The sequence below is a fragment of the Egretta garzetta genome, unplaced genomic scaffold (genome assembly GCF_000687185.1).
Source record: "Egretta garzetta isolate BGI_Z169 unplaced genomic scaffold, ASM68718v1 scaffold18, whole genome shotgun sequence".
NCBI classification, from domain to species: Eukaryota; Metazoa; Chordata; class Aves; order Pelecaniformes; family Ardeidae; genus Egretta; species Egretta garzetta.
In genome coordinates this window covers 2,994,384-3,015,903 of record NW_009260616.1, presented here as the reverse complement: position 1 = coordinate 3,015,903, position 21,520 = coordinate 2,994,384, and the positions used below count along the sequence as shown (strand labels likewise).

Here is a 21,520-nt window from a genome sequence, read left to right as displayed (position 1 = left end):
TATTCACAGTAGTCATTAAGCAATAATAAAAAAATTTTCTGTGTTTTAGATGCTTTAAATCCTTCATTTTTTTAATGTGAAAAAAGAATGATTTAGTTCCCTTGTGGAAGGCTTAATGATTTTTCTTGATGTTCATCCGTAAGGTCTCTTAAATGAAACCAAGGGCAGAAAGGGAAAAGAAGTGGACCTGATTGTTTACAAACCTTGATGTTAGCGATTTAAATGCAGATTTTATTTTGCTTGTCTTTTTGGTTGTTTATTAAAATTCGGGTTGTAGTGTTATGCATACTGTCCCAATTAAGGAAGGACTATCTGTTTCTTCTATTATTGCTATGCAGCAGCAGGAAAATTGAGTTGCCTGTATTTCAAAAAGTCATTTGATATTGGTCATTGGTGAGTAATTTGTGTGCAAATATATGTAGCAAATTCTTGGGTGTATCCCATCACTTGGGAAGTAAGGAATGACAGCTCAGTGGAGAAAGGGCTGTGAGAGCTGTAAGGAAAGTGCCAGGTGCTCCTTCCCCTCTTTTTGTTCTTTAGAGTGCCAAAGTTTGTCTGATTGAGAGGTATGTGCTGGGGGCCGGGGGGGGAGCTGTCAAACTCAAAATCGCACTTTTTGCTAGAGTCTCTGCCCACACCTAAGACTATGTGAATTAAAAGGGGTTAGAAAGAAAATGCCCCTCTGTTGTATTTGTTTGTTTACACTGGTGCATTTGACAGCACTTTGGACACCGCCAGTTTCCCCAATAGAGTCAAGTTTCTCTGACTGCTGGTGCAAGGCCTTTCATACAGCAGCAGTGCAAAGGAAATACCATTTCTAACACAAGAAATGTGATTGTAAAAACATGGGCACTGACAGAGGCAATAAATACCCTTCATTCTCTGAAAAGTGCTAGATCTGAGGATGCTGATTGCTCTGTGGTAATCCCTATCTTTTTGGACACACACATGCAATAACTAGCATATCTGCGAATATTCCTCATGCATATTTTGTTTCTCTTGAAAATGTACTGTGGGAAACAGTTCTTCTCTGAATTGCGAAAATAATATGTTGCACCTTGTGCTTTTACCTTTCTCTGTGCCTTTCTTTGAATCAGCAGTTCTGCTGTGAAAATAGTAGAGAAAGTACTCTATTAAAATAGATATCTTTAATGTACAGGTGGAAATTCATGTTATTTCTAGATGAGATTGCCACTTGGCTACCTTTCTTCACATCCTGGAAATATGATGAAGTGTGCTTTTAACACACACACATGCATTAGAGTGCCCAAGTACAGTGTAAGCCTGTGTTTTGAAAGGATGTCCCTGTACTCTCCCCATGACTGACCAAATCCAGGCACTGTGAGTTACTAATTCATGTTGTTGGTAGAGGCAGGATTGTAAAGGCTGAACTGTTCATTCATGGCTTGCCATTCTATGCACTTTATTAGCTATCAACCAGCTGGATTTCTCATATGTAGTCTTACAATCGTTTCCTTCTCTTTAGTAAATTTGATCACCCCCACATTCTGAAGTTACTTGGTGTGTGCCTCTTAAATGAACCTCAGTACCTTATACTGGAGCTGATGGAAGGAGGGGATCTACTTAGCTATTTACGAGGAGCCAGAAAGCAAAAGGTAGGGTAAAGACAATAAGACTCATATTTTTAACCTGTAACTGCCCACAGTTTCTCAGCTTTTCCCTTTTCAAAGGCTATGCTGATGTCCAGCTGTTTCTGTATCTACAAGGTCTGACCTGTTTTCTCTAATGCCCCGGGACCTCAGTGTTGAGTGCTGACCTTGCACTCAGACTTGCTGTGAAGAAGATTGAATGCCATTAGACCACTGACCAAAACTGTGCTTTCAGCCGTGAGATGTCTGCTGAGTTTCTCTCTATGAATACCATGAATAATCCTTTGAAAAGTGATCACAAATAATGGTGATCATGTATCTGGTCTACTAGGTCTCATTGGAGAGTGGTGGTGGTGTCTTTGAATAGCAGCAGTATCCTTAACATACTAGGCATAGTCCAGGCATAATAAGAAGATATTGTCCCTATGCCTGTATCCTCAAATTCTTTAGAAGGAAAGAGGGAAAAAGAAAAAATAATAAATGTCTTTAATTAAGTAAATTTTTTCATAGTTAGAAAGCAGATTAAGAATATGGATGGTAGGATTGTAGGTCAAAAGGACTTGACACTGAAATTTTATAGCTTTATAGCAATTGTCTAGTTCATTTACATGATCAGATCAAATCCACAGTCAGCACTGAATTCTACTGAATGTATACATATGTATTCTACTAGAATAATGTATTATACTGATTAATACAGTAGCAAACAAACATGATCTGGTAGTGGGAGAAATTTTCAGGGTCCCATTTCTTCCACTGTAGTAAAGAAACAATTTAGAAGGTCCTAGGATATTCTTAGCCCCAAATCAAAGAACAGGATGTGTGCCTTGCAGTGCAGTGATTTTGCAGTTTACCCTGCCCGTAATTAGCATTTGCTCTATTGACATACAGAGATTTTGCACCTGTGCTTTGCACATTTTGGAAAAATTCTATACATTTCAAATGAGGAAACAATACCATCTCTGCATAGGGAGGTTGTCATTCTGAATTTGTAAAGCTGGAAGACATGGCTAACTTCTGGTTTTCTTTCTCATAGCTCCAGAGTCCCTTACTGACAGTGACTGACCTCTTGGATATATGTTTGGATGTTTGCAAAGGCTGTGTCTATTTAGAGAAAATGCGTTTTATACACAGGTACAGAACTTATTTCCTTGGTCTTCCAAGGTTTGCCCACAATATTGGGACTAATTATCTTGTCTGGGAAAAAATGCTTAGAATGATGTCACAATGTAACAGGGAAGGTGAGAGCATTGGCGTAAAATTTAATGTTATGCCTTTCTGCTAAAAATCACCTACAGTTCTGTCACAAAATGGTGGGCTGCTCTAAGACCTGAACCCAGGACTCATTGCACCCTAGACAAGAATCATATCTCGTGCAACAAAGAGAAGGGCAAGTGGGAAGATCCATTTACTGTCTTCATCTGCCCAGTGGGTAGCTACAGATGCATAGCCAGAATTTTCTCAGAGGTGCACAGGGAAAAGATGAGAAGCAATAGGCACACATTACAGCAAGGAAAATTAGATAATACTGTTCACAACTTGCAGGACCAATCACTGGAACAGGTTGTCCAGAGGGGCTGTGCCATCTCTAGTCTTGAAGATATACAAAGCTTAATTGGATGAGGCCTTAAGCCACTTGATCCGACCTGGGGGTTGGCACTGCTCAGAAGAGGGGGTTGAACCAGAGGACCTCCAGAGGTGTCTTCTGACCCAAGTTATTCTGTAATGTTAACTCCATCACCTTGTTTCTGCCTTACGAATTAGGGACCTGGCTGCTCGCAACTGCCTTGTGTCTGAGAAGGAATATGAGACCTCCTCCCGGGTAGTAAAGATTGGTGATTTTGGACTTGCCAGGGATATCTATAAAAATGATTATTACAGGAAAAGAGGAGAAGGCCTACTCCCTGTCAGATGGATGGCTCCTGAAAGCCTCATTGATGGCGTCTTTACAAATCGCTCTGATGTCTGGTGAGTTATAGCAGCCACACAGCTGTGTGAATAATCATACTAAATCCCACAGCAAGAAAATATTGGTTTACAGGAGCAATGATAAGGTTGTCTCTTGCCATCTCTAATAATTTTTAGGCTAAGGCAGATTTCTTCCTAAGCAATATTTCATGAGATAATGAAAAGTTTGGCACCATGATAGTGCTTGGATGGATATGTTTCTTAATCCTTTGAGCTTTGGATTCTGGCTGGAAAGAACTAGTGTCACTCAATCAAACAATTTTGTACCTGGCCCACAATATGTTTTTTTCTGGATCGGGCACTGAATTGACTGCCTGCATCCTGTTCCATTTTGTTTTCCATTAGGTTAATTGGCATTTCTTTCCTACATCCAAATACTTTCCCCTTACCATTTCACCCTCTTCTGGTGACTTATTTATTTTGAAACCTGAATTTCTCAGCATTATGAGGGGAAGGTCATAGTACTTTGCAGTGGAGATTTACCTGAAGTGTGGTTTTGAGTGGGTTTGAGTTTATGGTGAAAAAGCAGAGACTCACTGTCAGAAGGCGTGGAAAAAAACAAATGAAACCACATCCATTAAACCTGAGATTCACTCAAATTTAGATTTTGGTAGTCATGGGTACTCATGGTGGGCTACAACCCACCAGTCTTGTCTCAAGTCCTCAGCCCCTGCAGCCAATCCATTTGACTGACACTCTTACATTTATCTAAGCAAGCCTTTTAGTGCTCTGTGCCAAACCAAATGGGGTGCTGATTGCTTTGTGAGTGGTGCTTAAGAGAACTTGTCTCTCTCTATTTCCAATGACACCTCTAGAGATTTCTAAACACTTGTTTAAGTGAGGACATGCAGAGAGTGGTGCCCAGGGAAGCTGTGAGCACTCAGTATCTTCTAAGCTGCATCTCAGTGAGTCTGGGAAAGTGGGTCAGTTCTACACATTTATTTTAGCTATTCCAGAGGCTGGCTTAAGGACATATGAATTGTTTCACAAAAAAAATTGAAACTTCTTACTCTTAGTTTTTGTAACTGAATCTTATTTGTATGTTAGAGACAGTTTAACTGTTGATAGGGAGATTATTCATTATCACTATGGTGATTAAATTTTTTTGTTGGTGTTTCTTAGGGCTTTTGGAGTCTTAGTGTGGGAAACATTAACTTTGGGTCAACAGCCATACCCAGGTTTCTCCAATACAGAAGTTTTACACCATGTACGATCAGGAGGAAGACTGGAATCTCCAAACAATTGTCCTGATGACCTGTAAGTTAATTTGTTTGAATATTGTTGATAAGGTTTATAAGAAGCAAGAGACTTATTGCCAGACAGTCATAATTTTGAATACTATTTATGTCCATGCAGAGTTCAACATCCTCCATGTTTCTTTTGAGACAAAACAGCTAGCACTTGTAGCTGCCAACATGCTACTAATCATCCATTAGTACAGTCTGTGAGTAAGAACTTAAGTGTTGAAGTTGAAAGGTGGATATTGGTCTTTTAAACAGGATTTCAGAGATAATATAAAATCAGTCTTGGGCGTGAATCTGGTAGTAATGTGATAAGAGGCTGAGGGTACCTGATGGTATTAGTTAAAATTTAAGATGGCTTTAAGAAAGAATTTACTGGTCCCTGTATGCCATATGCCTTCAATAGCAGATATAACTGGCTTTCTCATTGGTAGCTGCAGGAATTAGGCTAATATTAGAACATATATGGAAAATAAACCGTGCTCTCTTTGCAGATATAACTCCTACAAAAGCCAGTAAGGAAAGCTGAAGCGGTACAGGAAAAGGGAAGTCTGCACTTCTGGTTAGTCCTTGGCTGAACTGGATAAATAAAGCTTTCAATTTCCAATTTCCTCTTGAGCACAAAATTCAAGTTTAATTGCAAAATCCTTGCAAGTAAAAGAAAAAAGTGAATACATATAGTGGATCAAACCCACACTGGCTAGAGGTGTGTAAGGGAGGAAGTTGAACCTGAGCCCAGCGATCACTCAGTATTGTCCAATTTCATGTTTCAATTCCTGTATCACCCACTCTGCATAAGCAGTCACAGGAATGCACTTGACAGCTGGTCCTACAAATGGAAGGACAGTCTACTTAAAGCACACAATTCTTACTCCTAGGGCTGAGGAAATGGCTTGAGAATAATTCTGTGACTGGCAAGCCCAGATCTCTGTGATAGGTCTCACATCAATTACCATGCTCTGAGTTCCAGAGAGGGTGATTATTTATCATTATGTAGGTACAGTTGAAATACCATATTAGCAATTTAAAAAAAAAAGTAAGTTTCAGCACTTGGAGGAACTAAAGAACTGAAGAGATTAGGATTTTGTTTTAAGAACAGTGCGAAAACTGGAAGTCACAGAACAAATGAGAGCCCAAAGCAATTTCAGTTTCAATATTTTCTGCGAAAAAGGTTTCCTCAAAAAATTCCTGACCTGTCCTGTGAATAAAAAAGCATAGCAGGTAATGCATATCCATGTACCAGTTTGATATTCAAGCTCACACAAAGGCTCATGAGTTGCCTTTAAAATGAGTAACCAGATCTTCAGAAGAATCGAGAAAACTTTGCTTGAAGTAATTTTTAAGGTCCCAGATCTTAAATTTAGCATAGCAGGTAGGGCTTAAATGCTGGTCTGCCTGTTGTAACTTGTAGGATCAGGGCCTAATAGCAGTAACCTAGTTTTTGAAAGCCAAGGGGCTGAATGGGCTCTTAGACTCTTGTGCCATCTTTTATCTCATTTGGTGAACACTCAGCACCTGATGCAGCTTCTGTCAGTAGCATAAATAGCTTTTTGATTCAGGACATCAGCAGTCAGTAATTGTCTCCTCGGCACTTTGGCTTGCTTATTGTCATTTAACAAAACAAACCACCACTGATAGGAAAAGAGTTCAAAGGCCAAACTACTTCAGCTGAGAAGTGTTTAGGAATCTGTGGTAGGCTTACACTGCAAGGGCAAGTAGGGCTGACACAGAAACCTTGGGGTGTAAAAGCACTAAGGAAGTGGGGTTGGGGTTTTTTTGGCAGGGGGGAGAAATTCTCCCCCTTGCCTGCACAAGATGTTACTCTAGGGAGTAATCCTCTGCTTTCCCCCAAAGAAGTGTGAGTAGATAAAGCTTGGTAATGAATTGGAAAAGGGGCTTGGGGATCTATAAATGAGCCACATTTATTAAAAATGAATTAGATGTATGAATTGCACTACTTTTGCAGTCGGAGATCCACATCTGGCACAGCCACCTGGGTGTGAGTCTTACATGCAAGAGCTCTTCATCCCAACAAATTTTCTCCTTTTCTAAGAAAACCCCCACATTAATTGTATTTTCCATCTCCTGTGAGAGAAAAGTGATAATGCCCTGTAGCTTCTGTGCACTAAGGGACATTTCAGGAATTGTTCGCTTTCAGCTCCAATGTTAGATAATGAATATTAGTTCTTTGGTTTTCCAGGCTCTCAAATTCTTATTTAACCCATGTATGCAGCTCTATTGGAGATACGGTTACCAGTTGTCCCACTCCCATAAAACACAGTTATGAAGTGTAGGTGTGTAGGTGTACATCTAGGTGTACAGGCTAGTTCTTAAACCTAACAGAAACCTTTAGCTGATGTTGTATTTGGATCTGTTATTTTTCATTTTTTCCTGAAAAACTTTCCCCATGAAGTGGGGGAATCCTCTGAGTCTCTTTCTCATACTGAAGCGATGCAGTATATGCTGCCCTGTGTTTGGCTCCCAAGAAAATATAGGAATGCGCTCAAACTGCCATTCATGTACATCTTGGTATATTAACCTGGCTTTCACCCTCTTCACTGGTCTTATGGTAATGCATTTCTGGACTCATGAAAGTTTATGCCATGTGACTTAAAACTTTGGATGTCACAACATGCCTTGAAAGCTAAATATCGTGCCACAAATATCTGTCTGTGCAAAATTTGCAGATATATTCTGAGACAGCATGAAAGCTTTTGTCATTAGAAACCTAAAGCTTATCTGAATGAAATACTTTGTGAACAACATCAGCTCTATCTAGCAGTAATATTTTAAGCCAACCAGAAAGTAATTTGATTTAGGAAGTAAGAGTATAGAATATAATTAAAATGACAAAATTCCAGTTCTGAATGTTTTGGCAGCAATGAATATTCCCACTCAAAAATAAAACGGAACAGCTTTATAAAGCAGATTGTCCAATAAACATCGGTTATGTAGAAAGACAGTGACTGGTCTTAGGAATACAAAAATATTTGGAATCCACATTTGTCATGTTCTTGTTTCATAAATGAAAAGAGGATAGATTTAGACCGTATGTAAGGTGAGACAATGGAACAGGTTGCCCAGAGAAGTTGTGGATTCCCCATCCCTGGAAGTGTTCTAAGTCAGGTTGGATGGGGCTTTGAGCAACCTGATGTGGTGAAAGATGTCCCCACGCATGGCAGGGGGTTCTTTGGAGATCTGGATGATCTTTGAAGGTCCTTTCCAACCCACACCATTCTGTGACTCTACAACTTATGCATCATTTCCTGTTTCTTTCTCCCTCTGTTGGCCTGTGGTTGTCTGTTTCTTCCTTACTGTTAAGAGGAGTGGTGTACTAAGTAAGCTTGGTACATCGCTTCACCTTGCTCAAGGCTCGGCTCATGAGAGCCCAAGCGCTAACCTGATGGAGCACAGCACCTGAACTCGTGTTTTTTTCTTGACTATCCTACCAACCAGCATGACCAGAAAGCAGATTATTTGGTTTCCATCATCCAAAGTTGGCTTTCAAATTCAATGTGACAGACACTTTGCTGGCAGCAGAAGGAAAACCAGGGTCATTTCACCTCAAAAGAGCCCCATTCAGTACTTTTCCATCTATATTTCCAGTGTTATCAATAACCAGTATACTGAAAGTAAGTGAGGAGATTTAGTGATTCAGAGTGTTAGGAAATCAGTACCAGTTTTTAGATTCTTAAAATGGATTTTCAAGATTTTGTTGGATCCTTCTGAAAAAATAGAATCACTCTGTCCATCTCCACAACCACACGATACAGGCCAATGAAAAGTCCTGAAACATTTTTTCTACTCATGTTTCTCACCCAATACCAATGTTTTAATGAAAATCATTGGAAAAATCAGAAGTCAAGAGATTTCTCCCACCTGTCACCGAGGGTTTTGTAAAATACCCAATTGTGGTGAAGGACAGCAGTCTCCTTTTTAAGATGGCTAAGCAAGGATCTAAGAAGCCAATTCATTCACACGACTCAGTAACGCCTGGTATCACATAGCAGCAGGTCTGGGAGGCTGTTTGTCGAGGGAGGATTTGAACTTAGGGCTTAGAGGTGAATACTCCACATTCCAGCAGCAGCTTCCTGAACTGGCCTTTCACTGGCTGCTCAAATGCTGCTCTCTGGTTTTGAGACCCTAAAACCCCCCTCCACTCCCAACACTTAGCATATCCAGGTGCTGGCTATGTTTTGGTTTTCAGCCTGGCTCCCCCTGGCTTTTGTAGGATTTGGTTTTGTATAGCCTGGACTCACCTCAAGTAAGCCATATAAATCAGCCCTATCCTTCAGACAAACAGAGGGGCAGTTTTCCAATGAATGGTACAGATAGTGTTGTGCAAGGTGGGCTGGGATCCCTGCACCCGGAGGAAACTCATACCGTTTTTGCCTTTGATGGGAAAACTTACTCCTATTTGTTTTGGTCTGGAGGCAGAAGTCTAAATTAACTCTCTATGTGCTGGAGGGTTTCTCTTGAATTTCCCCTAAATTTGACCTAGCATGAGTTGAAGAAGGATTAAATAAGCTGATAGCTTCAGGTTCATTTCTGGTTTTAGACGTCCTTTTTTTTCTGTGAGAGAATTACCTCCTTGTCTGCTTTCTTAGAAAATATTGGTGACTTCTTTGGTGAGAGAAGATATTAATGGCAAATATGACTTTTTTTTTAATGTTATAGCTACTCCCAATCTCAAAAATATCCATCTTTGAAAAATTAAAAGCATTCATATTGAGTATTCCTGGCAACTGATCTTTAATCTGCTTTTCTTTCCCTCAGCAGCTGATGATAATCTTTGTACCACATACAAAGGTTTTGGAAGTTGAAAATCTAGGTCAAATTTGCTTCTCAGATGATTTAATGAGTAAGTGTCGAGATGAATGATTCTATTATCTTTAATATTTGCATTTTAACAATTTTTTTTTCAGATGTCATTTAATGGCAAGATGCTGGGCCCAAGAACCCCACAACAGACCTACTTTCTCTCACATTCAGGACAAACTGCAAGAGATAAGACACTCTCCATTGTCCTTCATCCACTACCTTGAAGACAAAGATGCAGCAATTGGAGTCATCAACCCAGCTTTTGAAGGTGAGTCTGGGCCAGCACCTGCTGTCCCCATGGCCTCTTCTCCATGAACAAAGTGGGATTCAGCAGTTCTTTTCATTGCATTTGTCACTGCCTCAAATTCTCTGCCTATAAAATGGGAACAGCAAAGATTTACCTCTCTCATAATGAACTTGTAAAGATTCATTAGGTGCCATTAGGTATGATGCATTAGGTAAAGCACATATAAGATTACCAAGAAAAAAGCCCCCTATGAGGCTGCAACTGAGCCTGCATCACAGACATCTAGCTTGCATCAAATTTTTAGATACTTCATGACCCTGTTCTGCTAAAGTAAATGCTTAAGTTCCTTGTAGAGCCAGGAGAGCTTTAGAAGGCTTCTGGGTGGAAATCTGTTCTGATTTCAAAGGCATCTACTCCCTCTCCATCAGCTAAACGTTGCAGTTAAGCACTTTAGGAGTACTGATTCAGTAGTTGCCTGAAAGTGCGGCATAAATTAGGTTCCTAAGTATGGCAGCCTTTATCCTATCCCAAACTGTGATAGCTCCAGTCAGGAGTCACATCAAGCCTGTGCTCTGCACACTGTGAATGAATAAAATAAAGTGATGCTAGGGAAGATATACTTAAGACACGGGACACAAGAAAGCCCACTTATATAAGAACATTATTAAGGTTGTGAAGACAGGAATTAAAAAAAATAGGTGATGTTAAATTTTAAGTTTTCTGTACAACTGTGTTTCAAATAATCTAAACATGGAAATGAACATCCTGAATGGGCCAGAACAAGAAACTTTTCACATCCTGCAGTAATTCCTGACTGGCTAAATCTTGAGAAACAGTGACATCTTATTAAATAAGATCTTATTAGTAAGATCTGAAAACCTACATTTTTTATCAGGAGAAATATTTATTTTTTATTTCACAAGGTGGTAGGGTTTTTTTAATTTAACCTGTTTTCATTCTATGTTTTTCTAATGAAAAAGGTTTCCTGTTAAAAGTATTACCTTCCATTCTAAAGAAAGCAAAACCTAATTGTTTCTAAAATATCTAAGGGTCTTGTTTTGGTTTTGGGTTTTTTTTCCCTTCACAAAATGTTGTTGAACTAGGAACTCACCTTGCTTCATAAACAGTTCTGAAACATCCATATTTTGTGATTTCCTAAAAAATTCCTGATCCATTCCAGGAATGACACAGTACTCAATTACACAACTACATAGCCATTTTTCTACAGTATTGCACCCATATTCAATTTACTGTCATTGTCCAATGCTCAGCTAATTATAATCTATTTGATATTTTGCTAATCTTTATAATTCGGTGTAGCTTTATAAATGCCAGTTTATCCCCATCATGATTTCTCTCTATACCAGATTCAGTCTGTGCAAAACATGTTTATTTGTAATTACAAGACTAAAGACTTTATCAAGACGTGATGGGACCAAAGTAAGCCAGCACTGATAACCTATCATTTCATGCTTTTTTAACAGCTGATTTTGCACCCTTATGCTATAATGAAAAGCTTTGTGTACTTGCACACAGTGTAATTTCCTAGTTTCTTTAAGGGCATCTTCACTCTGAATAGTGGAGTTTGAGAAAGAGATACTTAATCTGGCACAAATCTAAGCCTGGCATTAGCTCAGGAAAGGAGTACAGCCATTTAATTAGGCACAATGCCCAAGCTAATAGGTCTTACATTTTGGATGGACTTTATCTCACCTAAATGCAGCTGTCTAGAAGCTAGGAGTCTCATCTAAGATACTCTTCTAGATATCTCTGTAGTCAGGAGCAGAAACGGACATTTCCAGAGAGTGACAACTCCTATGTTTGAGGCATGTATGATAACATGAAAGGGATCACCTTTTGCCTGCCTCTCCACTGATGACGTCTTGAATCTGGGTGACTTGCCATATTCAACTTGGATACAGAATCTCAACTAAGTGTTTAATTTTCAGATGGCTGCAGGAACACATCTACTGAACACAAGGCTGTACTGATTCAGCTGCTTGCATCTACTCCTGAGCTAGTGTGGTTTCCTAGCTCAGACATCTTTGCTCTGCGTTCCCTAACTCTGGGCAACAGAGACATGAAAACTAAGGGAGTTAAGAAATTCTTGTGGCATTACATCAATATCTGTTAAAATCTTTATCAGGGCTGAAACTTTTAAATATGAGCTGCCCTTCTGCTGCTTGGAGTTGGGGAAAGAGGCTGGAATATAGGTTGTCGTTGTTTTGGTGGAGCAGGCCTGGCACAGATGTAGCATGCAAGGATTTTAGTTTCAGTGCAAGTGTCTGCTTAGCATGTGCCAGCTAAGCATGATATTTCCCCTGCTGTTAACTTGCTCAGTCTAGGCAAATCATTACTTTCAAGTACATATCCTTAATGTAAAAAACCATTAACTTGCCAAAATGTCAGGTTCTGCCACATAGCAGAGGTCACAGAGATAAAGACATTGCTTTATTTGTTTGCCAGGGATAAAAGCAATGTTCTTAGACATGGCCAAGTTATTGAAAAGGAAAATATGGATTGAGGCTTCCATGAAAAGTTTCAGTTTGCATGGTTAAAATTTGAAAAAACAATCTGCCACAGAAAATGTAGTTGTATAATGGACTTCTAGGGTAGTCTTAATAGTAGTGGTACTCCATAATATATATTATATTCAGGAAATCTGTCAGCAGTGGTCACTTTTAAAATCAGACTCCATTAAGCCTGTTTATAATAACCTAGTTGATAAAATCTGGCCCACTGTGTTAAGCAGGGAAATTCAATGCATGCAAGAGCTTTGGCAATAGCTCTCAGAGCCAGCCTGTTTTGCTCCGCACGCTCTGTCCCCAAGCCTTACCCTTTTCCCCACCAGATGCCCTGTTCCCTCTTGTGGCTTCCTCCCATTCTTCCCTTTCCTTAGGGTCTGCACAGCTGTTGTCACCACAGACCCACTGCTGGATCTGTATTAGGATGGGAAGACAAAGCAACTGTTTTCATGCTTCCATTCATTGTTTTCATGCTTCGGTTCTCAAAACTCCTCCTTAACATCTCCTCAGGCTCATTTGGTGATTTTTGTATAGGGAATGCCCATCAGGAAACAGTATGTCTTGAATTTTATTCATCTACATATCATTCTTTCATTTAAATGTATTTTAAAAGACTAAACACTTATTAAGCTCTCTACATGTCTCTATAATACACATAATTATTTCCTCATATATTCATAGTTTGCCTGTAGATATCTCCCTCTTTCCCCAAGTGCAGTCTTTATAAGCCCATTAAAATGTATTCTGCATATTTGACTGAAAGCCTAGAGTCCTGGTGATGTCTTAATGTTGCTGGATTATCTGATCAGGGACACGTGCATGTCAGTTTTTCTGTAGCTCTCCAGGCTTAAATTAATTCAACAGTTTTTCTGCTTGCGATGTAATTCTTGTGCAGTGGAGTTTGGTGAAACCTGGGTTCCAGAAGTGTGATTGATTTAAGCAAGAACCGGCAAGTTGGGTTCTAGTTGAGCTTCCAGACTAAAATGCATGCTCCATTTTGACCCTGTCGTAAACAGTTTGGGGCATGGAATATGTCTCAGGCTGCGATTTGTAAAACACCATATTATAAGTAAGTAAGCAGTTTTTTTAAATTTGCATTAATTTTTAGCTGGGACTAAGTGAAGTACTTCTTGTGTTTGTAGTAGTAATAGAAAGATTACAGCCAAAACAAATAATCCAAAAGACTGTTCCATGATGGATTGTCCTGGGCAACATTTTCCAAAAATGTTGCGTGGTCATTGGCCTTTGTGTGTAATAAAACTCCTGTCATAAGTCTACTGCCAAGAAATGTTTGCTCTCACCAGGAGACTTGGTTCCAAAAAAAAGAGCCAAATGTCAAGCAAAGTGAAACGACAGGCCTCAAAATAACTATGATACTTAGCTCCACATGGAATCTTCCAAATTCTGTTGAGCCTTGTAGGTAGCTGCACCTTTAGCAGGTCTGTACATGCTGTTGGCGCTATTTCATAGGTGGAAGGGCTGGAAAACTTTAGATTTTCTCAACATTAATGCTGGTGCAGTATGACACATGGATTGCAAGTGCAGGTGAACTAATGCAGGTAGTATGTTAGTGGTCTGGACAGCATGCTGAGAGGATAGCATGGGGATGGCAAAAGGGACACCGGCTTTGTTATTGCAAGAGTTACCCTTCTAAAGGAGGCATCGAGTGGCAGTAAATATGCCTGAGCAATACCAGCAGCTCCTGGCACTGCTCCTTCGGAAGGGAGGGAAGCAAACTCAGGACCAGGAATGGGTCTACCAGTTTAGAGTTTTTCCTTCTTGCTCTTACAGATTTTCCCAGGACATTGATCACAGGCATTAAGTAGCATTAACAGCATTTTTCTGAGTGAGGGAAGCACTATCAGGCCGGAGGACTGACACACCAGTGGGGTTTGAATCCAATGAGAATTGAATGAGCAGAGGCCCCGTCACCAGAGTCCCCGTTCATTGCAGAAAGATAAGACTCTTCTTCCCCCAGTTTCGAAAAGTGCAAATGAAATGTCATGAATCAGCGTGCTAACAGGATGGCCATGCATTGCTGTAAAAATAACCAGTCCATCTATTTTCAGACATAACGTTTTACATTTGTACGTACAAGACAGCACTATATTTTTTCGGGTCCCAAGCGTGCCCCTTTATGGATGGAAACACCTGTTTGTTTTGGCAAACGTCTTTGCCGACATCAGACAACTGGGCATTTAGCAGCTGGAGCAGCTTCTTGCCTTTATGACCCAGGAGGACTATTCTTATCAGTGCTGCTCCCCACAATCCCTTTTGGACCTATAAGGAAAAAATGTCTAATTGCTCAGAAGCTGTGTCACAGCACCACACTCTTAATGCTAGGAGTGTCTCCTCTGGCGAGAGGAGGTGCAGGGCAGCTGAAGGGAGCCAGAGGAAATCCAGGGCAAAAGACTAACGACTAAAAGGAAACACGTTTGGCCTCAAACCCATCATTTTTAAATCCCTCAGCTGGAGATGTTGCTTGAAAAACGTGGGAAGATAAGACAGTTAGAATTTAGTAATGTTTCCTTTTTTTGCTTTTCTTTCCAAAGCCACTGATTCAATGTAGTTACTTTTTCAGCAATCAAGGTACTTGCTAAAAATGTCACCTTTTTTTTTTTTTAAAAAAAAAAACACCTTAGTGCAAAACTTTTTATTGAAGGGATTTGATATTAAAATCTGGAATCAGTGATTTTACATTAATTATATGTCTGCCCTCTCTGCTGGCTGAGTAGTACTGGTTTGCTCTTCCCTATGTAAGAGTCATCAGTTTATTTTCCTAAAACCAGCTGCCTTTTAAAAACTATTCTGCACACCTCTCTGAACTTAAGTAATCACTTGGACAAACGGAAGCTTCTCTAAAGCAGATGTGTTGATAAGAGACATTTTTAAAACCTTGTATCTAGTCTCCTTTGTATTTTTCTGAAATTCAGTAATCCTCTTCCCCACTTAGCTTAGTGAGTGGCTGACCCAAAGCCAGCAGAGGTCAGAGAAAAGGCTTCTTCCAAAACAGTGAGTGGTTACAACGTTGCAGGAAAAGGGGGACTTGGTGGCGTGTTCATTTTTTGTTTGTCCCCTAGACAAACGCTGCTTGATTCCAGAGAGTACACATGAGCCATATGATACTGCAAGGGAAGTCATGCTCATGTTCTGCCTCGGACTGAGGAAAAAAACCCCAGACGATATGATGTTATAAGAGCTGACATTTGTGTAGTATGGGTGCAGAGATAGAACCAACGAATACTTAGGCGCTGCATTTACGCTGGCTGTCTAGGCTCTTTGACAGTCACCAGAGAGTTGTAGACGTGTTCAGGGGCTGTTACTGTGTGAAGGTAAGGATGTGAAATAAGCATCTCCACAAAGGGACTTGATCCTCCTTTCTCTCTCCATTGACTGGTAAGGCAGCCTAGGCAAGGAGCTTAAACTGGACATTTAAGATCTGGGTGATTACAACTTATTAAAATGAATCCTGCTTTGTGACCTGGAGCAGTGGGGGGTGCTTTCCTATTTATGTAGTCTTACTGTATTGCAGCAAATGTGGAACTGACCTTTTTTGGTACTCTTATATTACAAGTTATCATAAACAAGACAATAAACAGCTTTATATCTGTATCTCCGAAGAGAGCTTCTTGCACACAGAGGTTCAGTCCACAGATCTCTGAAAAACCTATTAAAATTACAAGAAGGATAGGCAGTCAATGCCTCAAGCAGTTTAGTGCAGTAGAAATGCAGGATGAGCAAAATTCTCACTTTTAGCACCTTTAGTGTCTGACGGAATAGCAAAGCTTGGTGAGTCACCCTCAAACCATGCAAGATCATATGCTTCATTAGACAGGAAACACAGATATATCTCCACTGATATATAATACAGAGTGGAGTATTAAAACGGATATATATTGTTCTATTTATATTCCTACTGGCAATGCGCAGAAACTGAAACACAGCACCTCCAGCCCCAGGTGGCCAGCAGGTATCAGGAAAATATGCCCTACACAGGATCTATCTCCTTGAGCTAACCAACATAGCTGAGATGGAGAAGTTGGGGTGCAATAGCCACCTTTTTCACCCTGAAATACGTCATCAAGCGCTCCTTTTGCATGTGTTCACTGTGGGGTACACCTTTCCGCCATGCCAGTAAGCCAGCCTCTTGTTCACTACCCCGTACATTGTGTGGCAAGGGCAAAGGGCAGAGTACGTATGAGAAAAACAAGGGGATATTAGTCGGAAAAAGTAAATGTGGCTGCACTTCTAAATACCTTACCATATTGAAGGTGCTAAGCATCGTACGGGATTGTGTTACCCAGAATTAGTAACGTCTCAGGCAGGCTGCTTAGCTGGTGTAAATCAGCGGCATCCCACTGGTTTCTATGGAGCTTTGTTAATTTGCGCTAGCTGACGATCTAGCCCTGAAATAGCTGTAATAGAAGATCAGTATCTCTAGATCAGTTTGTTCAGTCTCTACCAATCAGCTTTTCTACTGACTTTTTTTTCTTCTTGTATGTTGTCACCTTCTGAACTTAAACACCCGAAAAAACAACTGCTTATCAAGACATCATAAAAATTTGCACCCTTCTAGGCAGGACTTCAAAACACGTTGTGAGCCCACACAGCCTACGGAGCAGGCAAGGAAAGACACTCTGCGATCGCTGGGCAGGATATGTGACCCAGCTCGGTACCACGGCTGCTCTGCAGCAGGAAGCAGCCAACTGAGGTGCTGAGATTGGGAAGGGGGAAACACAGATTTTATCAGGTTAGGACTGGTCTCCTCAGAGGAGGGTAAGGAAGCAAATTCCATCCCTCATTAGTATGAGTCAGGCGATCACAGTTTCTTGCGTCAATTAATGCAGGGCTCTCTAGAGTAAGCTTCTGCCTACCCCTGGAGAGGTGCACTGTAATTAATTTACCTGCAGTTTGGCTCAGATGTTGTGCTTTAAGCACACCACTACTAGGAATAGTCTCCAGCAAGGTCAAAGCTACATGAATTTTGGACCTGAGGCAGGTACCTATGCAAGTACACTGCTGAGCTTTGAACATGCTGTTTTAGTTGTTGGAAGCAGCCTACCTGAGAGAGCACAGAGCTCAGTGGGAACCTGCTTCTGAGCAGAGTTCTCCTCAGCCTGTACAAAGCTCTGGACTGCCAGAGGAAGGCTGCCTCATGGCCTGAGGTAGGTGGTTTAAAGCAAACGTGGGTAACTCTACACTATGCAGCAGTCCACAGCATAGACAACCCCTCAGGATTTAAGCGTTTGGAGTTGACTCCCCAGCACGACTTCAGATTCCATGAAGGTGTTCCTTGGACGCCTCCTCTCGGGGCGTTTTGTTGGCTCAGCCAGGCTTTGCTTGTGAAATCTGAGGGGATCACATCACATGGTTTATCCTGCATTTACTCACGTATAACCCAGCATGACTATACATCAATCAACTAATTTTAGCCACGTTAAAACTGAAAAAAAAAAATAATGATAGCTTATGAATATACTGACCTGCTTCCCCACTCCAGCTTCTCTCTATCTTCCGTCAAATTCTTAATGTTTTTTGGAATGGGCTTCCAAAGATTATTAAGAATTCTCTGCATTGGCTTATGGCTTCCCAAGGTGTCGGTGGTGCTTCTAGCTCTCACATTTCTGAGGGAATTTCACAACGTATAATGTTTTTTTCCCTCATTTGCTTATTTTAAGTATCTTCTATCTCCGTCCATCATACAACTATGTGAGCAAAATTGATTTGCTTGCATTGCTGACTTACATGAGAGGTGAGTATTGTACTGCATAACTTGACATCTTTGCATGGATTTTTTGGCTTGTACAGCAGAATGGTGCTAAGCTTTCATAGGTGCCGGACACTGTGCTAAGAGATGACACAACAGTGAAGGAAAGAGCACTTGTAGTCAAAAATCTCATTGTGAAGGTGGCTATGTAGCCTATACGTGTCGTGTCATAGGAGAAAGCACATTAACATTATATTCTTCCTCTGTCTTTCGATAGGGTAAGAATATTCTGCAAAAAATAGTCTTTCCTGCTTATTTTGTCCCCAAAGCTCAAAAAGTAAAACCAAGGCAAGATGTTTGATAGTTTTAGCTCTTTTTCTCTATAATGAGAAACGCAGTGGGGCATAGGCTGAAAAAGGATTATAATATTTTATATATTCTGTAGTTCTTCAGACCTGTTGGGGAAAGAATTAGTAATGTATCTATATATCTGGTAAAAATATCTCAGTGACCTCATACTCACATTTGTGTAAACATCACCTCATCAGTTCCAGATACTTATACAGGAAACAAATCTGAATGCTCCTCTAGTGTTCTATACTTAGGCAGGTCAGCCGGCATATGTCTGGTCTGTAAATACCCAGTTTTACTTGGGTCCTTATTTTAAGGTTTCTCTCTTAAGAGTTTGCTGCAAACGTGCCCTCAGCATTTGCCAGTGTGCCTTTTCCAAAGCAACTTGCCCCTGAGGGTTCCCATTAAAAGCTTTATTAAACAAAAAACAAGTACAAAGAAGAGCTGTACTGGCTGGTAAAGGCTTAGTCGGGATTGAATTACTAAATATTGCCATAATAGTCCTGAACTGACAAAATGAGTATCAAATGATTTTTCGTAGCTGTCAGTCACTGTGGTATGTGACCACAGTTTGCTCTATGTCCCAATCCCAATCTTGCTAACAGGTTTCTAACATGAAAAATTCTCCTTCAGACTTTTCCTGATAATCTTTCCTAATGGGCTCTAGCATGCAGAACAGACTTCTGACTTTATAGCTTGGGGGTGTGTGTGATTATAATGACATAATAAATTGTGTGTTGCCTCGTGCAACGGCACAATGCTTGTGATTCTTTTGAACAGATAACCCTGAATGTCACATGCTTAATTTTCCAGTTATGAAGTAAAACAAGGAGGGAGTGTAATAAAAGAAGGTACATGTTACAAAAATAAATGAAAAAAAAGAGCAACAATTATAACTTGAGCCTTTAGTTAATAATTTTTACATTTTTAAAAAGATATATCACCTGCAGTAGATTTCAGGCAACCCTGTATATGTGAACAGAATCAAACCAGGGAAAAAATATGAAGTTTTTAGAAATGGGAAAAACACACTGGATTGCCAAGTTCAAGATTCTAGAAAGACAGAATATTACAAGTTCTCTAGACAGTATATAATGATTCAGTAGGTCAGAAACAGCCCATGTTACAGGACACTTTAGCAGTACTATTGGCAGGGTTACACAAAAATACAGATTAAAATCACTTTGGTTTTATGCAGGCTATCTTTATGATCAAAAGGAGCAAGTCATGTATTCATAACTGTATTGCTCCCTGTGAAGGTACGAATGGTGATGACCAACCTTCCCTAAGTGATTTGCTTAAAGCTATAATCCACACAGGCAATAGCATAAAATAAATTTGAACCATCAGTCACTCCTTATGTGGAGTGACTAGACCAACTTTCTCCAGCAGCTGTCTGATTTTGTTTGCTTTCTAATACTACACATATATCACTGACCTGTTGTCTTCTTTTTTTTTTTTTTTTAAATGCAGATAGCGATGTTCCATGTGCTGATTCAGACAGTATTCTCTCAGCCACACTAGTGGAAACAAGGAATAAAGAGGGCTTAAATTATTTGGTATTAGTCAAAGAAGGTGACCAAGACCAAGGAAGCATCAATTCTGCTGAACTGAGTTAAGTCTTGTTCCCTCTGTTTGAAAGAAAGAAGTAAAGAAGGAAAAAAGCTCTACCAAAGAAGACATAAGCCAAGGAAAATATTCTGCACATCGTCATACTTACAGAGATGTCTTAAAAGACCAGCAATGCTCTAAAACACTAAAACTACCAGAAAATATCATAAGGTACTGAATGATGTGTAGCAGAATAAGACAACAATTATGTATCTTTTGATTTTTCTACCTGTTATGGTTTGGGGGTTTCATGGGAGATAGTTTAAGGGAATGAAACATGTAATCAGGCAACAATTGATTTTACTGTGGTTTTGATTGCATTTACGTGATCACATATGCTCAGACAGAGGTGTCCTGCCAACAGGGAATCCTGGTATGCTATTTCAAAGAAGAGATCAACTCGCTCATGAAAAAAAAACCACAGCTGAAACCTGGCTTCAGCGCGCGCGAACAAGACTTTACAAATCGAAAAACTAACATAAATTCTTGTTGCACTTTTATGAACTCCAAATCAGAAAGCAACTGAAGAAGAGTGACTGGGTTGTCCACTGGGGGATGGTCCATTTCACTATTTAATTTAAACAAATGCTTGCAATCATCTTGAATGTTAAGTTGCACAGCAGTTGATCTGTGAATCTCGACAGTCCTGTTTTCTTACCTTTCTTTTCCTTTCCCTTTTTAATATTCATCATCCTCACTTATTTTTTATCAGACTGGGTGAAGGGAGGTGCTTTTTCTTGATGTGTTTGGAGATCAAGTCAAAGTATATAATAAAATGACATATAAATCATTACTGAATAAAAGGCCACAATAAGCTTTTTGGAACATTTTCTCATGAACAGTAGTTTGCAAATTATGCAGAGCTATTCACTGACATCTGTCAGGAAGCTAGAAACATGCTCTGATTTTACGCAAATATTTGATAATGGGGGATACTGCAGAGTAGTAAAGGTGATATCAGATGTCAGAATATTTACATTTTTAAGATGCAACTCCACTGAAATCAAGCCGCAGAAGTTTCTTGAATGGAGATCCAACACATGAGCAAGAAATTTGGAGTTTGACTGTTTTACTCAAATGAAATAGAAATTGAGAGCTTTTGAATTAGGATTCTTCAAAGTCTGACAAACCCCGTTCAAGCAGTCTGTACGGATAGAATTTTTTTTTTCTTCATCTACAGATTAGTGTAAAAGCCAGATTTGCTAATAACAACAATTGCAGCACTTCGCTATGCTCACCAGACCATGAGTGATGGATAAATAAATAAATACTGTGTAATGTTTCCTTCCTCTTCAAGTGCTGCTTGATTGATTGTACAGCCATTTCTTCCATTTCAATATCTTAAACATGAGCAACGTTTACTAACCAGGAGCATGTGTTAGCCATAAGCCAGGAAGATCCCCATTCTCTAGTCACCACACCTGGATGACTTCATGTGC

General features: G+C 39.9%; 1 protein-coding gene across 1 annotated transcript in view; it reads left to right on the top strand.

Annotated features, from left to right (window-relative positions):
• The window catches only part of ROS1 (ROS proto-oncogene 1, receptor tyrosine kinase), a 72,723-nt gene extending 52,634 nt beyond the window's left edge, over positions 1–20,089 (top strand). Inside the window, exons 39-44 of the mRNA XM_009645228.1 lie at positions 1,487–1,616; positions 2,647–2,744; positions 3,375–3,578; positions 4,701–4,835; positions 9,745–9,908; positions 19,944–20,089. Of these exons, the coding sequence (XP_009643523.1) occupies positions 1,487–1,616; positions 2,647–2,744; positions 3,375–3,578; positions 4,701–4,835; positions 9,745–9,908; positions 19,944–20,089 (877 nt within the window). The remainder of the gene's footprint in view (positions 1–1,486; positions 1,617–2,646; positions 2,745–3,374; positions 3,579–4,700; positions 4,836–9,744; positions 9,909–19,943) is intronic.
• The last annotated feature ends 1,431 nt before the right edge of the window (positions 20,090–21,520 follow it).